The sequence below is a fragment of the Bos mutus genome, chromosome 24, assembly GCF_027580195.1.
Source record: "Bos mutus isolate GX-2022 chromosome 24, NWIPB_WYAK_1.1, whole genome shotgun sequence".
In the NCBI taxonomy this organism is placed as follows: Eukaryota; Metazoa; Chordata; class Mammalia; order Artiodactyla; family Bovidae; genus Bos; species Bos mutus.
The window spans coordinates 14,033,403-14,051,811 of record NC_091640.1 but is presented as its reverse complement, the minus strand read 5'-3'; the positions used below and the strand labels follow the sequence as shown (position 1 = coordinate 14,051,811).

Sequence of the window (18,409 nt, the reverse complement as noted above, 5' to 3'; positions counted from 1 at the left end):
GTTTTAAAAGCAAGCTATAGAGTCAGAATGCCTGAGTTAAAATCTTAACTCTACCACTTGCTAGCTGTGTAAACTTCTGCAAGTTAAATATTCTCTCTGTGCCCCTGGCCCTAGTTTCTCATGTTAAAAATGGGGATACAGCAATACTAACTGATCTTTAAGGACTGCTGAAAGATTAAATGACACACATAAAGCATTTAGAAAAGTGTCTGACACATGGTGCTTGGTAAGTGTTGGATGTCATTGCTGTTCATGCAAAAAGAAAATGAAAGATGAGGCATATTAGTGGACTCAGACATTTTTATTGTAAAGTTGTATTTTTTATTGACTGCTTTTCACCTCTTTAGTAGTTAAAGCAACCTGTTAATTGAATTGAAAGTAGGCTATTAACAGTAATAACAGTTAAGAACTCCCACCTCTGTAGCAGACACCAGGAGATGACCCATATACATTAAACTTGTTATTAGTAATCCTCTGAGGTAGGTGTTCATATCCCTAATTTAGACATGAAGAACTTAAGGAGAAGTAAATTCCCAAAGTCTTCTGTGTTGCAAATTAGGTAGAGTTTACTCCAAAGCCCTTGTTCTTTCTACTTTGCCATTTTTCTTTTCATAAAATCTTAAAATTTGAGATAAATAGAAACATTTGTATGAGAAATTCTAGACTTAGTGGGTATAAAATTGTTTTGTGAAGAAATCATGAGATTTGTTAATTACAAATGAGATCTAGAATTCAGATTATCTGGATTAGTACAGTTATTTCGATTATCACATGAGTTCAAGATTATATTTCTGAATTTTTGTTGATGATAATGCTTTTTTTTTTTTTTTAAATCTGCTGTTTTTCACTTAGAAGGAAACTGAGAAACAGTGAGGGGAAAACATTTTTTTCTTATATAGACTCCTTTGTGTTTTCCTGTTTTTAAGAGAGGAGATCCCTTACATTTTCTTCCACTGTACATGAGAGGGCTTCAGTCTCTAGGCATGTTTACTTAACTTCATCTTACTTTTGCCACTTAGAGTGTTTTATTAGAACTCTTAGATTTTATGACAGGATGTAAACTATAAACTATTGTATCTGCTGGTCACCAATTTGTATGCTTTTTAAAAGATGAAAAAGAGATAGGAGTTGTCTTGTGGCCAAATATATTTGGAAAATACTGGCTTAAAGTAAAATGTACTTTTTAAAAACACTGTAGTATTTATCAGAAACTTTAATGTATGCAAACTTGCACATACATCTCAAAGATGAATCACCCATATTCTTTGACTATGGAGCCTCTTTTCCAGAATCTAATGTGACTCAGTGCTACCCAGAACACACTTCAGGAGATGGTACTTTATCCAGACTCACTTGTGGTGAACTGTGCTGAACATATGTATCTTCTCTTACAGAAAGAGGATTTTACATATCAGTGTATTATTTTTTCAGCTCCCAAATTATAACCAGCCCTCTTCCTCCAGTGTCTTCCCCTCCTTCTGCATCTAAAACGAAAGAAAGTTCAGATGGTGAAAATCTGGAGGTGAGTACAGAGCTTTTCATGTTTCCTGTAGGAGGGATCCTACCAAGTAAACATTTTATGTTGGTCTTGAAAATATTGATTTTGATGAATAATTACAACTTTATGAAATAATTTGGTTTATGATACATGTTTATAACTTTTCCTTTCAGCAAAAAGTGCCATCAATTCAGTTCAAGGCATTTTATTGGTGCCTTTGGACATGTTAATATAAATGGATTGAAATACAATGTAAAAATAAAGTGGACCTAAATATTTTATTAAGGAAACTCAGAATATTTATTGTTAACACATTTATGAACATTACTGGAGTTGTTGGTGTTTGTAATTACCTTGTAGAAATGTATGGCTTTGATACTAGGGAAATAAACTAAGCTGCTCTTAAGTTCTTTTACCTAAGCAGAGGTAAAATTTTTTTGAGGTAAAACAGGTCTATATGGCTAGTGCTACTCTGAAAATTGTATTTGGGAGTACATTTGCTGAAGTTCAACTAGTATGTATTGTTGTTTTTTATCCCTGTGACTTCTAATTTGAGAAGAACCTTTCATATCCCTGATGCTGAAAATAAGTAATACATGCTTGATATTGGAAAGAGGTTTGTTTTGTTTTAAATGTATATATTCAATATCATTTCTTTTAGTCACATTTTAGGCATTAATGTTGTTAACTGAGTGACATTTGTTTTCACTATTAACTTTTAATTAGAGTATGCTTGTCTCTGCCTACCTCTTGATATATCAGGAAATATTGAAAAAATAATTTTATATTACTGGATCATAGAATCCTTAAAGGAGTTCTTTAAGGAACCATTTAGCTCCAGTTTATTTTTCTCTTTCAAAAGGGACTGATTGACTGATTCAGTAAGCAGTTCATTCACATGTATTTTTTTGAGTTCTGTGTACCAGAAATTGTTGTAGGTGCTAGGGTTGATACATGGACGGAGGAGCCTGGTGGGCTGCAGTCCATGGGGTTGCTAGAGTCAGACACGACTGAGCGACTTCATTTTCACTTTTCACTTTCATGCACTGGAGAAGGAAATGGCAACCCACTCCAGTGTTCTTGCCTGGAGAATCCCAGGGACAGGGGAGCCTGGTGGGCTGCCGTCTCTGGGGTCGCACAGAGTCGGACACAACTGAGGTGACTTAGCAGCAGCAGGGTTGATATAGCAGAGAAGAAAACAGTCAAAATCTTTTCACTTCATGGAATTCATTCTAGTATTTGGGCTGATGATAGTCAATAATATTTATATGCCGTAAAAGAGTAGAAGAAAAATCAGAATAGAATGATAGAGAATGTTGGGGTGGGGTTAGGTGATTGAAATTTTGAAAAGGCTGTTCAGGGAAGTGCCGGATCCAGCCAGCAAAGTCGATCAGGTCCTGAGAACGTGCACGGCGGGGCTAAGAAAGAAACTAAAGCAAGAGACTACAAAGATGGGGTCGAGAGGTTCAGACACGTCACCACGAAGGGACGCAGTCTGACACCAACTTTATTCAACATCTCATATTTATACAGAAAAGCGTGAGAGAGACAAAACAGTTGACATTTTTTCTTGGTTAGCCTATACATCTTACAAACAGTCACAAGAAATCTTGAGAGCATGGGAATGGCTCCCTGTTATTATTTCTTACACCAGATAACATTTCTCTGTGCGTGAGAAGTTTGCACAGAACTCCAGGTGCCTGCAGTAAATAAGCGCTTAATCTCTGGGGTGGCGGGACAGAGAGCTATGTTTGCAAGCAAACCCTCAAGGACTGAGGCAGCTCCCAGAGCTGTGTCCTTCGGACAAAGGACCCCGTTCTCACGGGCAGCTCCCCGCAGGGAAGGCCTCCCAGGAAAAGTGACATCTTCTGTAAAGATGAAGCAGGTGAGGAAACAACCGTGTGGTGACCTGTGGGATGAGCACTTTAAGCAGAGGGAACAAGGACCACTTTTTTGTACTACTGCCCTGAAACATCTAAATGCATTGATCTCTACCTTTTTCTTTGTTTATCAGTACCCTTCAATGTTTGCTTTCCTCTGAGTACAGCTTTTATCCCAACTCATCATTTTAATCATTCTTCAGTTCCCTTGGCACAGTCTTAACCCTTGATAAGGCTAATTAATTACCTAATTTGTCTGTGCCTTAATACTTTGAAAGAAATCACATAGCCTAGCGTGTTGATATCACCATACATTCATGACCGCAAACACCAGGTGGGCACTCAACACTGGCTGACTTCCTACATTTCTCTAGATGGTTGCTCTCCCTGCTCTACAGTGACTCTTCCATACCTTTTCAGCCCTGTTCTTTATGCCCTGCCTCACAGTTTCTAGATCACAATTCTGCCTCATTTTTAATGGAAATAAATAGGAGTCATTAAATAAAAATGGTTCCCATTTACCATCACTAGATTTACAGATGTGAATCTCTTCCCATTCTTTACTTCTGTTTTCTTAACAATGAATAATATAACCATCTTGAAAGATATGCTCTCTTCTTTTCCTGGTAGAAATATTCAGATATGTTAGTATCTCTCATTTTAAAAATTCAGATATTGGAAAAAAAAAAGAAAACAAGAAAAATTCTTCCCTGATACCACATCCTTCACAACAGTACCTAATTTTCTTTGTTTTCTTCATAATCAAGTATCTCAGAGGAGTTGTTTGTCCATCTCGACTCTCCTTCCTTTCTTTTTAGTCTTTAATTGACATCATTCAGGGCCTTTGTTTCCCATCATTATATTAAAACTTACTTTGCTAAAATAAAATAGTAAATGGCTTCAGTGTTTGTGGTTGTGTGTATTTAAATTTCTTGCAGCATTATTCAGGAAAATAAATGACTCCCTTCTTGAAAAGCTGACTCTTTTCATGGTTTGAGTGATACCATACATCCCCCGTTTTCCTCTTCACCTCTCCAGCTGTTCCTTCTTGGTTTCCTTTGTCAGTACTTTCTTGTTGCTTGACATGAGTACCTCAGGGTACTCATTGCTAGCACATTTCTCTCTCCTGAGTTTTAGATTCATATATCCAGATATCTACTTGATTTCTGTTGTATATCTGACAGGCATTTCAAACTTAATATTTCAAGATACATCTCTCTCCCCCAACACTCTTGCTTCACTTGGAATTTGTGTGACGTAACAAATCAATCCATTTACTAAATCCATAAATTTAGGAGTTGCTGTCAGTTCTTTTTTGTTTCATACATCCTCTCCATCAGCAAGTCCTATCAATTATACTTGCAAAATATTGTAATAATCTATTGCCTGTCTGTCACCATTCAGTCTTCTAGACTACCGTAATAGCATGCTGACTGATCTCAGGTCTGTACTTCTCAGAGCAAATAGAGTCATTTTCAGAAGATGTAAAGCAGATCACCTCACTCTCCTGCTTTAGATCTTTTGTTGAGTGTTGATTGCTTTGCAAATAAAGTCCATACTCAGTAGTGTGACAGTTTGGTCTTTGCTTCCCTTTTCAGCCTCCTTTACTTTTGTGTTCACTGTATGTTAGCTACATTGGGCCTTTTAAAAGTTCTTTGAACAGTGAGATTCAGGGCCTTGGTCCATACCATCATGCTGGTCGTGCCTAAACATCACATCCTCATTGCAGCCTCTGACCTCGCAGTCCAAGTTATTTTTATGACTTCCTTTAATGCATCTCTCCTCCACTAAATGTTAAGCTTCCAGTAGAACCAGGAACTCTGCAAACTATGGTGTCCTTAACCTCTCTCACATATTGCCTGGTCTAGAATAAATATTAGATAGGTGGGATGGAGGGATAGATAGATGCATAAAAATCTGATCTGTGGCATAGATATATAGGTGAAAACTGATAGGCAAATGTAGACTCTCTTATTTCCCCCTCGTGAATAGCAGATGGTAATATATAAATACATTTCTTTTAATTCTTTCAGCAAGATCTGTGTACCTTCTTGATATCAAGAGCCTGCAAAAACTCAACACTGGCTAATTATTTATACTGGTATGTGAAATAATTTTTTATTTTATAATCACTGTTTAGGACTATTTTTTTCCCAAACTAAACAAAAAGGCAGTTTAAAGTATGAGCAATCATCCAAAAACCTATACAGTATTTATATCTAGCTGTATTTCTTTGCAATTATGCTCATGGAAATGCTTGTTAGCATCACAGTTTTTCTTCCTTTCACTAACTTTCTAGGATCTAAGATAAAACTAGGTAAGTTAATTGATTTTTTTCAGTTTGCCTTTTATGCTGTTTAAATAGTGTAAGTATGATACTTTACTGTAATTCAGTATATTCACATTATTTACTAAAATACTGCAATCATGCTAAAGTAGAATTTGAAGTTACTTATCTTATAGATGAGGAAACTGAGGCAGAGGCATGATGTAGCTGAACTTGCTAAAACTTGAGCTGGGATTAGATCACTGATTTCAAATTTTGCCATTTACAGAGTGCTTTCAGTGACCTTTTCTCGTTTGTTCATGTGAAGTTAAATAGGGCAAATGTAAGTATCTCTGTTTTACGTGAGAACACATTTCCTGAAGGAAAGAAAGAGAAGAACTAAGGTATAGAAAGGTTAACTGACTTACTGAGGCACACTTAATATGAAGCATGGCTCCCTTTTGTCATAGAATTTTAAAGTGTAGAGAACAAGTAGCTTAAGCCACAGGAGAAATACTTTGTTTTTGGTTCAGTTAAAGAAAGCAGTAGGATTAAACACTAGACAAGAGAACCGTATCCAGTTTTTAGCAAACAAAAGGCAGAGCCAGTGGGTAAGCTCTACTTGAATCCTCTGTACATTTGAGAGAACATTTTTTTTAAACTTCCCGACAAACTTGATATTTTTTTATCTGTAGAAAAGATCTGGGATTTAATCTTACTGCTCAGTTTACTATGTTTAACTGTGTTTTTCTGTTTTGGTCTTTGTAATGGGAAGAAAAATAATTCCATGCTTTTCTTTAGCAATTTAATATAATATTCATAAAACTACATTTCCCTCACAGTAACTTTCAGTATGTCCGTGAAAATACATCCACAGAATGTTTTGGCTAGTTGTTAATCACCATTTTAACTTTGAAAGGTTTGCTTAGAAATTATTATATTACCAAATCACTACTATTTCCTTTTAATGCAGCTTCTTGCTTCCTAAAGTTCTCCATATTGCAGTTTGAATTCTTAAGTGTATGTCTATTAATTGGTGTTAAGGAAAAATACTTCCTCGTAAAAATTTAGGTAAATAATTTAGAGTAAATTAAAATGTGTAGGGCACAGTGCCAAGGTTTTGAGTAAGTACTTTTAAGCCTCGTAGGTATTTAAAAATCAAGGTTTAATATATTTTTAAATGTTTTACTAAGAATTCCTTTATAGCTATATTTATTTCCTTGTAATATTCATTTCCTTGTAATATTCATGGAAAGTTTCTCTGGCTCATTACTTGCAGTGTAGATTAGTCACTTATAGAAGCTGTTTGTACATACACTGATTATGTGCTGTTTAAAATTATGTATTCTTTAGATTTGAGTGTAGACTAGATTTCACTGTAAAATTTGAAATTAGTTGTGATAAAATCTTTGCTGTCTTATTTCAAGTAGGAAGAGTTTTCAAACCATTCTGAATGCAGCTAAACAGTAGGAAATCTATTAGGTGAACAGTTTCCAGTGAGGCAACAGTTTCTGTTCAGAAAGAGTACTTTGTTTTCTCTACAGATAATAAACAAAGTGAAGCCCTAGCTCCCAGTCTTATAAATGTTCCATCAAACTTAGATTTGATTTGTGTTCTCCCACTGTATTTCTGATTCACTGATGCAATAGCATGTGCTATGTCTATTCATTCTCTGAGGAGTAATTGTTTTTCCCATATTTACAGTCCACATATTACATATGCAGAAATACTCAAGGGGGGAAAGAGCTATTGATGTGGACTTCTGACTTTGGTAGATACGACTTTTGTGGTTGTAGCATGAAAATAAGGAAATAATTTCAAGGAGTTGACTTAAAATAATCATTCTTTTCTGTTGAACCTGGACAGAGTAGTATAAAATATTAATCACATGTAATAGTTTATATGCTTCTCAGTCTAAGCTTACCCTAACAAATGTATTAAAATATAAATTTCAGTTGATTGTGCTATTTCATTTTGAACATTTTGAATTTCCTTGTTCATCTGTTCCCTTTCTGTTGATTTAAATAGGATTCCTGCTATAGTTGAATCCTTAGGGGCCTATAATAATACAGACAATCCTTTTAAAATAAATGATGTCAACCTTTTAAACCACAGAGAGAAGTAATAGCTTCTAATCTGTTAAATGTTGAACATCAGGATCTATAAATTGTTCCACTTTTTTTTTTTTCTATAGCTATTCCAGTATGTTGAAATTAAAAATAAACTTTGGCTGCTTTGACATGTTTTTCTGTAACTTTTAAGACCTTTCAAGGTAATAAAGTTTATTTACCTCACAAAATGAGATTGTCAGGAAAGTAGGTAGCCCACTGCTGTCATCATACAATGGGTACCCACATAATTTTGTCTGCATTTCTACTTGAAAATGACAGGTTTTAAGGAAGTTCAGTTCAGTTCAGTTCAGTGGCTCAGTCGTGTCCGACCCTCTGTGACCCCATGAATCGCAGCACGCCAGGCTTCCCTGTCCATCACCAACTCCCGGAGTTTACTCAGACTCACATCCATTGAGTCAGTGATGCCATCCAGCCATCTCATCCTCTGTCATCCCCTTCTTCTCCTGCCCCCAATCCTTCCCAGCATTAGGATCTTTTCCAGTGATTCAACTCTTCACATGAGGTGGCCAAAGTATTAGAGTTTCAGCTTCAACATCAGTCCTTCCAAAGAACACCCAGGACTGATCTCCTTTAGAATGGACTGGTTGAATCTTCTTGCAGTCCAAGGGACTCTCAAGAGTCTTCTCCAACCACAGTTCAAAAGCAGAAGTACATGAGTGCTTTGTAGAATCTTCTTACTGCTGTGAACGGAGTTCAGAAGTGACTCAAATCTTGGTCTTCTTATCTTAATCTAAGTTTATCCATCATTTTGGAGATGACAGTCATTTTTGTTTTAGATGGACTTGCCCTTTGTATCAGAACTTTGGCTTGAGTGATTTTGAGAGCTGTTTGTTATGTGACCTTTATCACATGGCTGTAGCCATTGTGTTTACTTGGTAGTCAAGGGGACCTGAACAAAGCAATGGAGCCTGTATATCACGGTCATCTGTATTGCTCGTTTAGAAAGGAGTTGCTGTGTAAATACAGGAAAAGACAATAAATATACTAACGTGACAAAGATAGTAAAGACTTTAAAGGATTATTGTTGTTGTTCAGTCACCAAGTAGGGTCCAACTCTTCACAACCCCCAGGACTGTAGCATGCCTGGCTTCTCTGTTCCTCACCATCTCTTGGAATTTGCCCAAGTTCACATCCAGTGAACTGGTGATTCCATCCATCCATCTCATCCTCTGTCACCCTCTTCTCCTTCTGCCTTCAGTCTTTCCCAGCATCAGGGTCTTTTCCAGTGAGTTAGCTGTTCACATCATGGCCAAAGTATTAGAGCTTCAGCTTCCACTTCAGTCCTTCCAAGGAGTATTCAGGGTTGACTTCCTTTGACTGATTTGATCTCCTTCTTGCTTTCCAAGGGACTCTCAAGGTGATGGAGATAGTAAAGACCTCACTATTCCATACTGAGACTTTGCTACCTACATACTAAGGTGATGGAGATGGTAAAGACTTTAAAGAGTTATTGGCTTTTTTAAATTTTATTTTAAATTCGTATGTGTCCTGTGGCTATAGAAGGACACTTATGAATCCTGTGGTTTTCTTTGTTCAAGATTTAAGAATGCTTTCTTGAATTTTTGGTTTTGAACTATTGTCAGGAACATAAAGTAAATGTAGTTTCATGGTTTAGTTTTTCATACTGCTTTACAGAAAATTCTAGGTTATGCAGCTCTGAGGACTTCCAGATCACCTGTTATTATGGTACAGCATGGCACTGGGAAGTCAGTAGGAGAAGGCACTTAACTTTTACCAGCCTTTAAAATATTTCTGTGTATAAGACTATATTGCATATGTCAGGGCCCACTAAATATTTTTTAAGATACAGAATCTGACATCAGGTTTTTTATAACTTCTGAAGGGAGCTAAGGGAGTAAGTTGTGAAACAGTGATGAGCCAGGTAACATTATCAGCAGAAGTTGTTGTGAGAGGCCGTACCTGTTCTGGGACGTTAGAGAAGAAGGAAGTTTTTAGTGTTTAAGAGTTCCGGGAAGTGATGGAGTGTCCCTGTGTTTGAAGTGTGGGTAGAATCAGGAAGGGTGGAGGCGGGAAGGTATTTCAGGACAGTACTATAACATGAGCAAAAGCACAAAGTGGGGTAGGGGAGTCGAGCTGACTAGAGTGTGAATGCATTAACTGGAGACAGTGGAGGTTGAACCAGAAACTTAGGGCCCCAGAGAGTTGTTTTTAAATAGAGGGACCCATGATGGGACCCATCATGCCCCATCAGTGGGGCATGATGAAGGTAGTTTAAAGAAGAAAACTTTAGGATGATTATATTGATCAGTAAGGTGTTTGTCTTAGGGTTAGAGAAGCTGGGTGAAAGGTATCTGCTGATTGATTCCAGACAGGGCTGGCTAGTAGTGAGAACAATTCCAGGTGTTTGAAATGGGTGAATGTGGCCTAGGCTTGGCTTTAGATCTAGAGGCCCCAAATTAAACACAAAGTGCTAGGAACAGTTTTAGGTAGGACCTGTGTTCACTGGTTTGGTTACAACCTCACTTTTTTCTTTTTTTCTTGTATTGAGGTGATCCAAACTGTAGCCCAAATGACAGAAATGTTGATAATGCCTTAAATTGAGAGAAAAATCATTCATTTAGTGTGATAGCTTCAGTTTTACACATGTTCAGTTATAAATGACAAGCAGTTTCTTGAAAAGGGGATCTACTGCTTGAAAACTAGGGTAGATGAATGTAAAAGCAGACCACCTTAAGTATTATGTCCAGGCATGGAAGTGCTAACTGTATAGTGCAAACAGATAAACTCTCTGTTCTCTTGAAGCTTACCTTCTAGGTGGTTGAATATTTCTTTCTGGACATAGTGTAAAGGAAAATAGTAAGCCCTGTGATTTGAGATTTGTGAAGTACTATCAGTTAAGGAGGTTAAGAAGTTTCATGTGGTTTTTAAAAGGTCAAACAGTGTGAGAGAGTAAGATTACTAGAAAGAATTCTGACCTTGGAGCCCAGAATCCCAGATTCTGATTTCAACTCTTCATTCAACTTAATTGCATCACCATGGGCAAGATACAACCACCTCTAAGTTTGCAGTTCAGTTCACTCGCTCAGTCGTGTCCAACTCTTTGCGACCCCATGAGTCACAGCACGCCAGGCCTCCCTGTCCATCACCAACTCCCGGAGTTCACCCAGACTCACATCCATCGAGTCATTGATGCCATCCAGCCATCTCATCCTCTGTTGTCCCCTTCTCCTCCTGCCCCCAATTCCTTCCAGCATCAGAGTCTTTTCCAATGAGTCAACTCTTTGCATGAGGTGGCCAAAGTACTGGAGTTTCAGCTTTAGCATCATTCCTTCCAAAGAAATCTCAGGGCTGATCTCCTTCAGAATGGACTGGTTGGATCTTGCAGTCCAAGGGACTCTCAAGAGTCTTCTCCAACACCACAGTTCAAAAGCATCAATTCTTAAAACAAGCAAGTTTCCAACTGTACATCATGATCCATTTGAAATAAATTTTAAGGCTCACAGTCTAGCTCACAATCTTGTGTTATTTGAAGAAAAATGAAATAGAACAATAACAAATATTAACATATTATTCATAGAATATTGCTTTGTGAATCTTTTTTCTGCGTTATGCGTTTGCATGCACACATGGGCTCTGTGCAACAAGTACTGATATAAAATGCATGTCAGTATGGCTTGTTCCAGTAATAACAACTGAAAACACTGGATTAGACAACCTCTAAAATCTAATCCAGGTCATTGTTCATATAATTAAGTGAATTGTATAAGTAGTGTAGGTTTAAGAATATATTTATATTTAAATTTTTTTAGCTCTCTAAAATCACAGTTTTATGATGGAAACATTGAAGATTTTATATGGAATTTCAAGAAATGAAGAAATTGGGTGGGAAAGGGAAAGTTAATAAATTTATCTTTTGGACTTATGTTAATGAGAAAAGCTTCAGAGTTTTTTTTTTTTTTCCCCAGAATAAGAGAGCTTATGTAATACCAAAAATATTACAGAAATTTTTAAAATATTTTTGTTCATGAGTTACTTGGTAGATTTGTGAGCTTATATGATTTCTGAAGATGTTAATGTTCTATGTACCTCATAAAGAATTAGGAGAAAATGCTCATTTTGATCCCAAAATTTTTAGAAAATCTAGGATATTTTACAAATTAAGGCATCCTTTTACTAATTTATCTTTTATAGAAGGTTTTGTGTGTTGTTCCCTTCATTTTCAGATTTTAAAAGAGTGATAATAAAATGTTACATTACTCATTATTTTTGCAAATGTGGATTAATCTTTTAATGGAAAGGCATAAATAAAATGAATCTGTGTTTCATTTCACACTTATATGAATGACTTAACCTGTTTTTAAGGTATGTGATAGTGGAATGTGAAGATCAAGATACTCAGCAGAGAGATCCAAAGACCCATGAAATGTACTTGAATGTCATGAGACGGTTCAGCCAAGCATTGTTGAAGGTAACCATTTAATGTATGGATTGGCGTATACAGTCCATGGGCCCTATCTGGCCCATTGCCTGTTTTGGTATGGTCTATGGACACGACTGAGCGACTAATCTGATCTGATGAGCTAAACATTGCTTTTTGTTTTTAAATAATTGGGAAAAGTCACAAGGAGAGTAATACTTTGCAACACATAAAAATTATGTCAAATTCACAAGTCAGTGTTCATAAGTAATATTGTATTGGCACATAGTTATGCTCATTTGCTTTCATATTGTTTGTGACCACTTTGACTACAATAGGAGTAAATAGCCAGAATGGAAACTCTGTAGTCAGCAACACCTGAAGTAGTTAATCCTTGGCCCTTTATAGAAAGTTTGTTGACCCCTAAGTTAATGAAACAAACCTGTTGATGCAACCAAAAAAACCCAAATCTCTGCTCTTTTGTTTCACTCTCTGTTTTCTATTTTTATTTTTAAGACTAGGTACATTTACATAAATCTGGCAGTGATCATATTGCAGATACTTTACATGGACACATTTTCTAGAGATCTGTAGGCCTTTTTTACCTGGTGTTCTTGTGATTGTTAAGGCAATGTCTCAGTTCAGCCAGCAGAGGGTGCATGGGCCATGAAAAAAAACTCACAACATTACCTGATTTGCTGTAGAAACATTTGCTTCATAGCATATTTATCTGCTGTTTCATGTTCCATTTAAATTGTCTTGAAATTTAAATCACATCTTATTGAATTCTTTGACCAAACTTTTTTATAGTTCTCAGAGCCCATAGATTTGCTATATCTAAACTGATTGGAAAATAAGCAGTTGGTCCTCTCTTCTAATCTCAATTCTGTCACTAATAGCCTTTGTCATCCTCTGAGGAAATTTTGGTCTCTTTGAGATTAAATTTCAGTCTTTTAAATAAAAATATGTAATTGCCAAGCTGCTTCTTTCAGTGTAATTGGAGAAATTAAATGAGAAAATGTTATTTTATAATATCTTATGAACTGAGAATTACTACATAAGACTTCATAGCATTGGTTTTTATGGTTTTTATTTTACTAAGCTAGCATATTATATTGCTATCTGAGAACTTTTTTTTAACGATTTAATTTGTTGCTTGAAGATAGTATTGTTTTACTATATGCCCAGAACATTTTTGAAGAAATTATAAACGTCCAGATATGTATTGAGTCAGTAAGTGAATACACTTTGGGTCAGTAAATTCTGTCTTGTCACACAGTTGCATGTGGGAAAAAACGTGCAATTTTTGATAGATGAGTATTCACTGACGACTCACATAATTTTCAACTGTAGAAGAGTTGGTGTTTAAGATAGCAGGCTTCTCATTATCTCTGAATCAAGATAATTCTTTTTTCAGTATTACTTTGTGTTGAAGTTTGTAGTTATTAAATAATAAATAAAGGTCACCCATGCTATTGAAGAAACTCTGATCATTATGCTATATAGAATTAACTTTTCTTTCCTTTGAATTCCTTCAGGGTGATAAGTCTGTCCGAGTTATGCGTTCTCTGCTGGCTGCACAACAGACTTTTGTAGATCGGCTGGTGCACCTAATGAAGGCAGTGCAGCGTGAAAGTGGAAATCGTAAGAAAAAGGTAAACCTTCCGGCTGTGCTTTCTGTTTATGCTTAGAGGTGGTGGTTTAGTCACTAAGTCATATCCGACTCTTTGTGATCCCATGGATTGTAGCCTGCCAGTCTCCTCTGTCCATGGGATTTTCCAGGCAAGAATACTGAAATGGGTTGCCATTTCCTTCTCTAGCAGATCTTCCTGATCGAGCGATCAAACCTGGGTCTCCTGCATTGCAGGCAGATGAACAACATTAGTCTCACTGTACATCTTCACCAGAACTCTTATGTGACCAGTAGATCTCAACAGGGGGCTTAAAATATTCAGGAAACCATGTTGTAAACAGATGTGTTACCATGCAGGCTTTGTTCTTAATTTAAGAGCAACAGTTGATTTAGCATAACTCTTAAGGGCCTTAGGATTTTTGAAATGGTAGATAAGTGTTGGCTTCAACTTCAGCCCCTAACCAGAGCATCAGCCTGCCCTTTGAAGCTTTGAAGCCAGGCATTGACTTCTCCTTTTGAGCTGTGAAAGTCCTAGATGACATCTTCTTCCAATAAAAGGCTGTGTCATCTGCAGTGAAAAATCTGTTGTTTAGTGTAGTAGCAACTTTTGTTAATTATTTTTGCCAGATTCTCTGGATAACCTTGCTGCATCTTCTACATCTGCACTTGCTGCTTCATCTTGCATTTTCATGCTATGGAGATGACTTCTTTCCTTAAACCTCATGAGCCAGCCTCTGCTAGCTTCAAATTTTTCTTCTGCGTTCTCTCACCTCTTTCAGCCTTCACAGCCTTGAAGAGACTTAGGGCCTTGTTCTGGATTAAGCTTTGGCCTAAGGGAGTGTTGTGCCCGGTTTGATCTTGTATCGAGACCACTAAAACTGTCTCTGTATCAGCAATAAGCTTGTTTTGCTTTCTTATCATTTCTGTGTTCCATAATATCCTTCAAGAATTTTTCCTTTGTGTTTACGGTTTGGCTGTCTGTTTGGCATAAGAAGCCAGCTTTTGGCCTGTCTTGGCTTTCATCATGCGTTCCTCACTAGCTTTATTATCTCTAACTTTTGATTTAAAGTGAGAGGCATGTGACTCTTCCTTTCACTTAGACACATAAAGGCCATTGTAGGGGTTGTAAGTTGGCCTAATTTCAACATTTTTGTGTCAGGGAATAGCAGAAGAAAGAAGAAGGACAGCTGGTCAGTGGGGTAGTCAAAACACTAGTAACATTTTATTGATTAGGTTCTGCGTTTTATATGAGCTTGGTTTATGATGCCCCAAATCAATTGCAATAATATTAAAGATCACTGATCATGGATCATCTTAAGAAGTATAATAATAGAAAGTTTGGAATATTGCAAAAATTAGCAAAATGTGACATAGAGACACAAAGTGAGCAAGTGGTGTTGAAAAATTGGCACCAGTAGTTTTGCTTGATGCAGGGTTGCTGTAGACCTTCAATTTGTAAAAAATGCAATACCTGCGAAGCGCACCAAAGTGAGGTGCAATTAAATAAAGTGTGCCTGTTATAGTATAGGAGTGGTTAGATCCTGTACTGATTTTGTATTGGATCCTATTTTATGAGTTTATATACATTGATTGAGGTGCTGTTATTATCCCAGTCATGAGGAAAAGTAGGTAATGGGAAGTTAAGTAAGTTGCAAGATGTCCCCAGGTAGTAATTGTTGGAGTTGGGGTTTGTACCCAGACATTCTGAGTCCATATTTTTATATACAGTGTTTCCTGGCTCTCATTTTAGAATCTTAGCATCTTAGAATGCAGTTTATTTGGCATGGAAAGAACCTCGAGAAGTGACTTAGATGGGAATTCTTCTGAGAAAAAGAAGATCCAGAGTGATTCACCCAAGGTTACAGAACTGGTGATAATAACTGGCAATCTGTTCTCATAACCAGTACATTGATCTTGCTGTCAGTGGGGTCAGGTTTCTACCTAATGAAAACAGATTAACATCTGTTTTTCAAATGCTATTTTTCCTGAACAGTTGCCCAAATGATATGAAGGAATCAACTTGATATCTTCTCTTTACCTAATCCTATAATTGGAAAATCTTTCTTAGTGACCTTTGTAAAACACCAGAACACATTTTGCTGTTGTTCCTCAGAATTGTAAGAGGAAAGCAGAGAGGAAAAGGTGAAAAATTGAGTCAGAAATTTAAAGCAAGGGATCGAGTCCAGCAGAGATGTATGTGAGGAATAATGTTAACATTATAATAGTGTTAATAAGGTCAGGGAGGAGAAAATAGACTGAAGAGAAACACATTTTTATTGAGTTGGCATTTTCTTTGTTTTTGAGAAGAATTAAAAATCCTGGTTAAATTCCTACTGCCATTCCTCCTGGAGCCCTTCTCCCCAGAGGTGCCCGTGTGAGAAGCAGTGTGATCCCAGTGCTCACAGCAAAAGCATGCCTGTTCTCGTGACTGTCAGTTTGTTTAAACCACACTTTGTTCTTATGTGACTCTTCTATTCACTACATGCATGAACCTCTAGCTACACCTCAAATTTTGGCAGTCTGGAAGATGACTGCTTCCTGGAGATACCACTTACAGTCCCTAAAATACATTTTGTATTTGCCACATACTGCAGAACACATTGTTTTGCCTGTGTTTTAAATCAGACAGTCCCAAATGTAGTGTTAACATTGGCTAAAACTCTTCTCAGACATTTTTTCATGATGATAAGAAAAGGCAAACTTGGTTTTTATTTACATAGTTTTACTAGAAACAAGCCCCCGCATTTAAGTGCAAGGCCAAGAGGATGTTCCACCACCATTATTTGCATTATTACCAGGAATAATGAATTGGCTACAGTTAATAATTTAAAATCATATGTAATGCTTTTCCATCCCTCATAATGAAGTTGGGAGAGACTTGTCTTAGTGAGTCCAGCAGTGGTAAATGTGTCGCAAGGGAATCCATGAGTTAGGTTTCAGAAAGTAAAACAGATACTAATACTGTTGCTACCTTATTTCCTTTGCTGATGTCATTTAGGAAAAATTCTCTTGATTCAAGTCTTTGAATCTAGATGTTTGAGTTCTAATAAAAATACATTAATTCCACATTTAAAAACAAAGCTTTTATTTTAAATATTAAGTATTCTCTTTCACTTCATAATTCTTTAGATTATAATATATATTCTATAAAAATATATTGCATGCCTATTGTGTGCCAAGCACTCTTTTTAGAGTCTGGGATACAGTGGTGACTATAAAAATCCCTACCTTTATAATGTAAGGAGCTTACATTCCTGTTGGAGGAAAAAGTTAACAAAATAAGTTAAAATATATTATATGCTATATAGTGTCTTATGCTATTGAGGAAAATAAAGCAGGAAAGGGGAATAGGTAGTGCCAGGTTCAAGTATTAAGGCAGTGGTTCATTTCTCAATGGAATGATCATGAAGGCCTCACTAAGAGTTGACATTTGAACAAAAACCTGAAGCAAGTTGGGGAGCACACCATGTGAATATCTAGAGAAGATTGTTTCAGCAAGAGGAACCGCAAGCACGAAGGCCCTAATGTGGGAGCATGTGTGACATGTTTGAGAAATAGGAAGAAGTGCAGTGTATTTGGTCAAGTTTTCTCCCCTTGAAAACAAGCTTACTTATTTAAAGAATGCTAGACTCACAAGGTTTCCCAAATGGCGCAAGTGGTAAAGAATCTGCCTGCTAATGCAGAAGATGCAAGGAAGGTGGGTTCCCTGCACAGAGGAGCCTGGTGGGCTACAGTCCATGGGGTTGCAAAGAATTGGACAGACTGAGCATGCACGTGTGCGTGCACACACACACACACTCTCTCTCTCTCTCTCAATCTCTCTCTCTCTCTCAATCTCTCTCTCTCTCTCTCTCTCTCACAGCTTTCCAAGGAAATAGATTGTCCTTTTGAAATTGAATAGGTGGGCTTGGTCTAAACATTATAAATGCTGCTAAGTGAGAAAAGTGTTTCATCCTGACTTGAACTGCTCAGTTTCTGAAATCTTGGCTTAATGCAGTATGTATGTGAGCTAAAGAAAATAAATAAATGATTATAAGAGTTTGAGCAAGCTCTGGGAGTTGGTAATGGATATGGAAGCCTGGCGTGCTGCAGTCCACAGGGTCACAGAGTCAGACACAACTGAACTGAACCTGATATCTTAGTAAAAGTTTCATCAGACCGAATCAATGAATAGTAAAATATAGGGTCCAAGTTCCTCCAAGTAAATTGAGTTTACTTTTTAAACCGAAAATACACAGTGAAACAGCTAATGAAATTCTTGCTTAATATCTGGTCATGTGAAATTAAGCTTCAAATGAAATTAGTCTCTTTGTGACTTCACAAGTCCTTTTAAAGCAGAAATTATATCTTTAAGTTCAGCCTGAGAATATCCCTGATTCTCAGTTGCAGCAAGAGAAACATATTCCCTGACCTCTGAGAGTCCAGCATTTCATAGGTCAGGGGATCGTGCCTTACAAAGCATGCTGCTGTTATTCTCAGGTGGATAATAAGTGCTTTTCTCTCACACATACTAACTCCTTTATGTTATGTTAGTTCATATAGACTTTTATGGTGCTTTGCAAATATTTTAAAGTTAATGTTGTCGGTCTTTTACATCCTTACCATATGCTTTAAAAGCCACT

At 36.8% G+C, this 18,409-nt stretch overlaps 1 protein-coding gene across 2 annotated transcripts in view; it reads left to right on the top strand.

Annotated features, from left to right (window-relative positions):
* PIK3C3 (phosphatidylinositol 3-kinase catalytic subunit type 3) overlaps positions 1–18,409 on the top strand; it is a 166,915-nt gene that overhangs the window by 83,394 nt on the left and 65,112 nt on the right. For both annotated transcript variants that reach the window (XM_005896350.3, XM_070361954.1), the window contains exons 12-15: positions 1,432–1,522; positions 5,412–5,479; positions 12,100–12,205; positions 13,693–13,809. In XM_005896350.3, the coding sequence (XP_005896412.2) occupies positions 1,432–1,522; positions 5,412–5,479; positions 12,100–12,205; positions 13,693–13,809 (382 nt within the window). The remainder of the gene's footprint in view (positions 1–1,431; positions 1,523–5,411; positions 5,480–12,099; positions 12,206–13,692; positions 13,810–18,409) is intronic.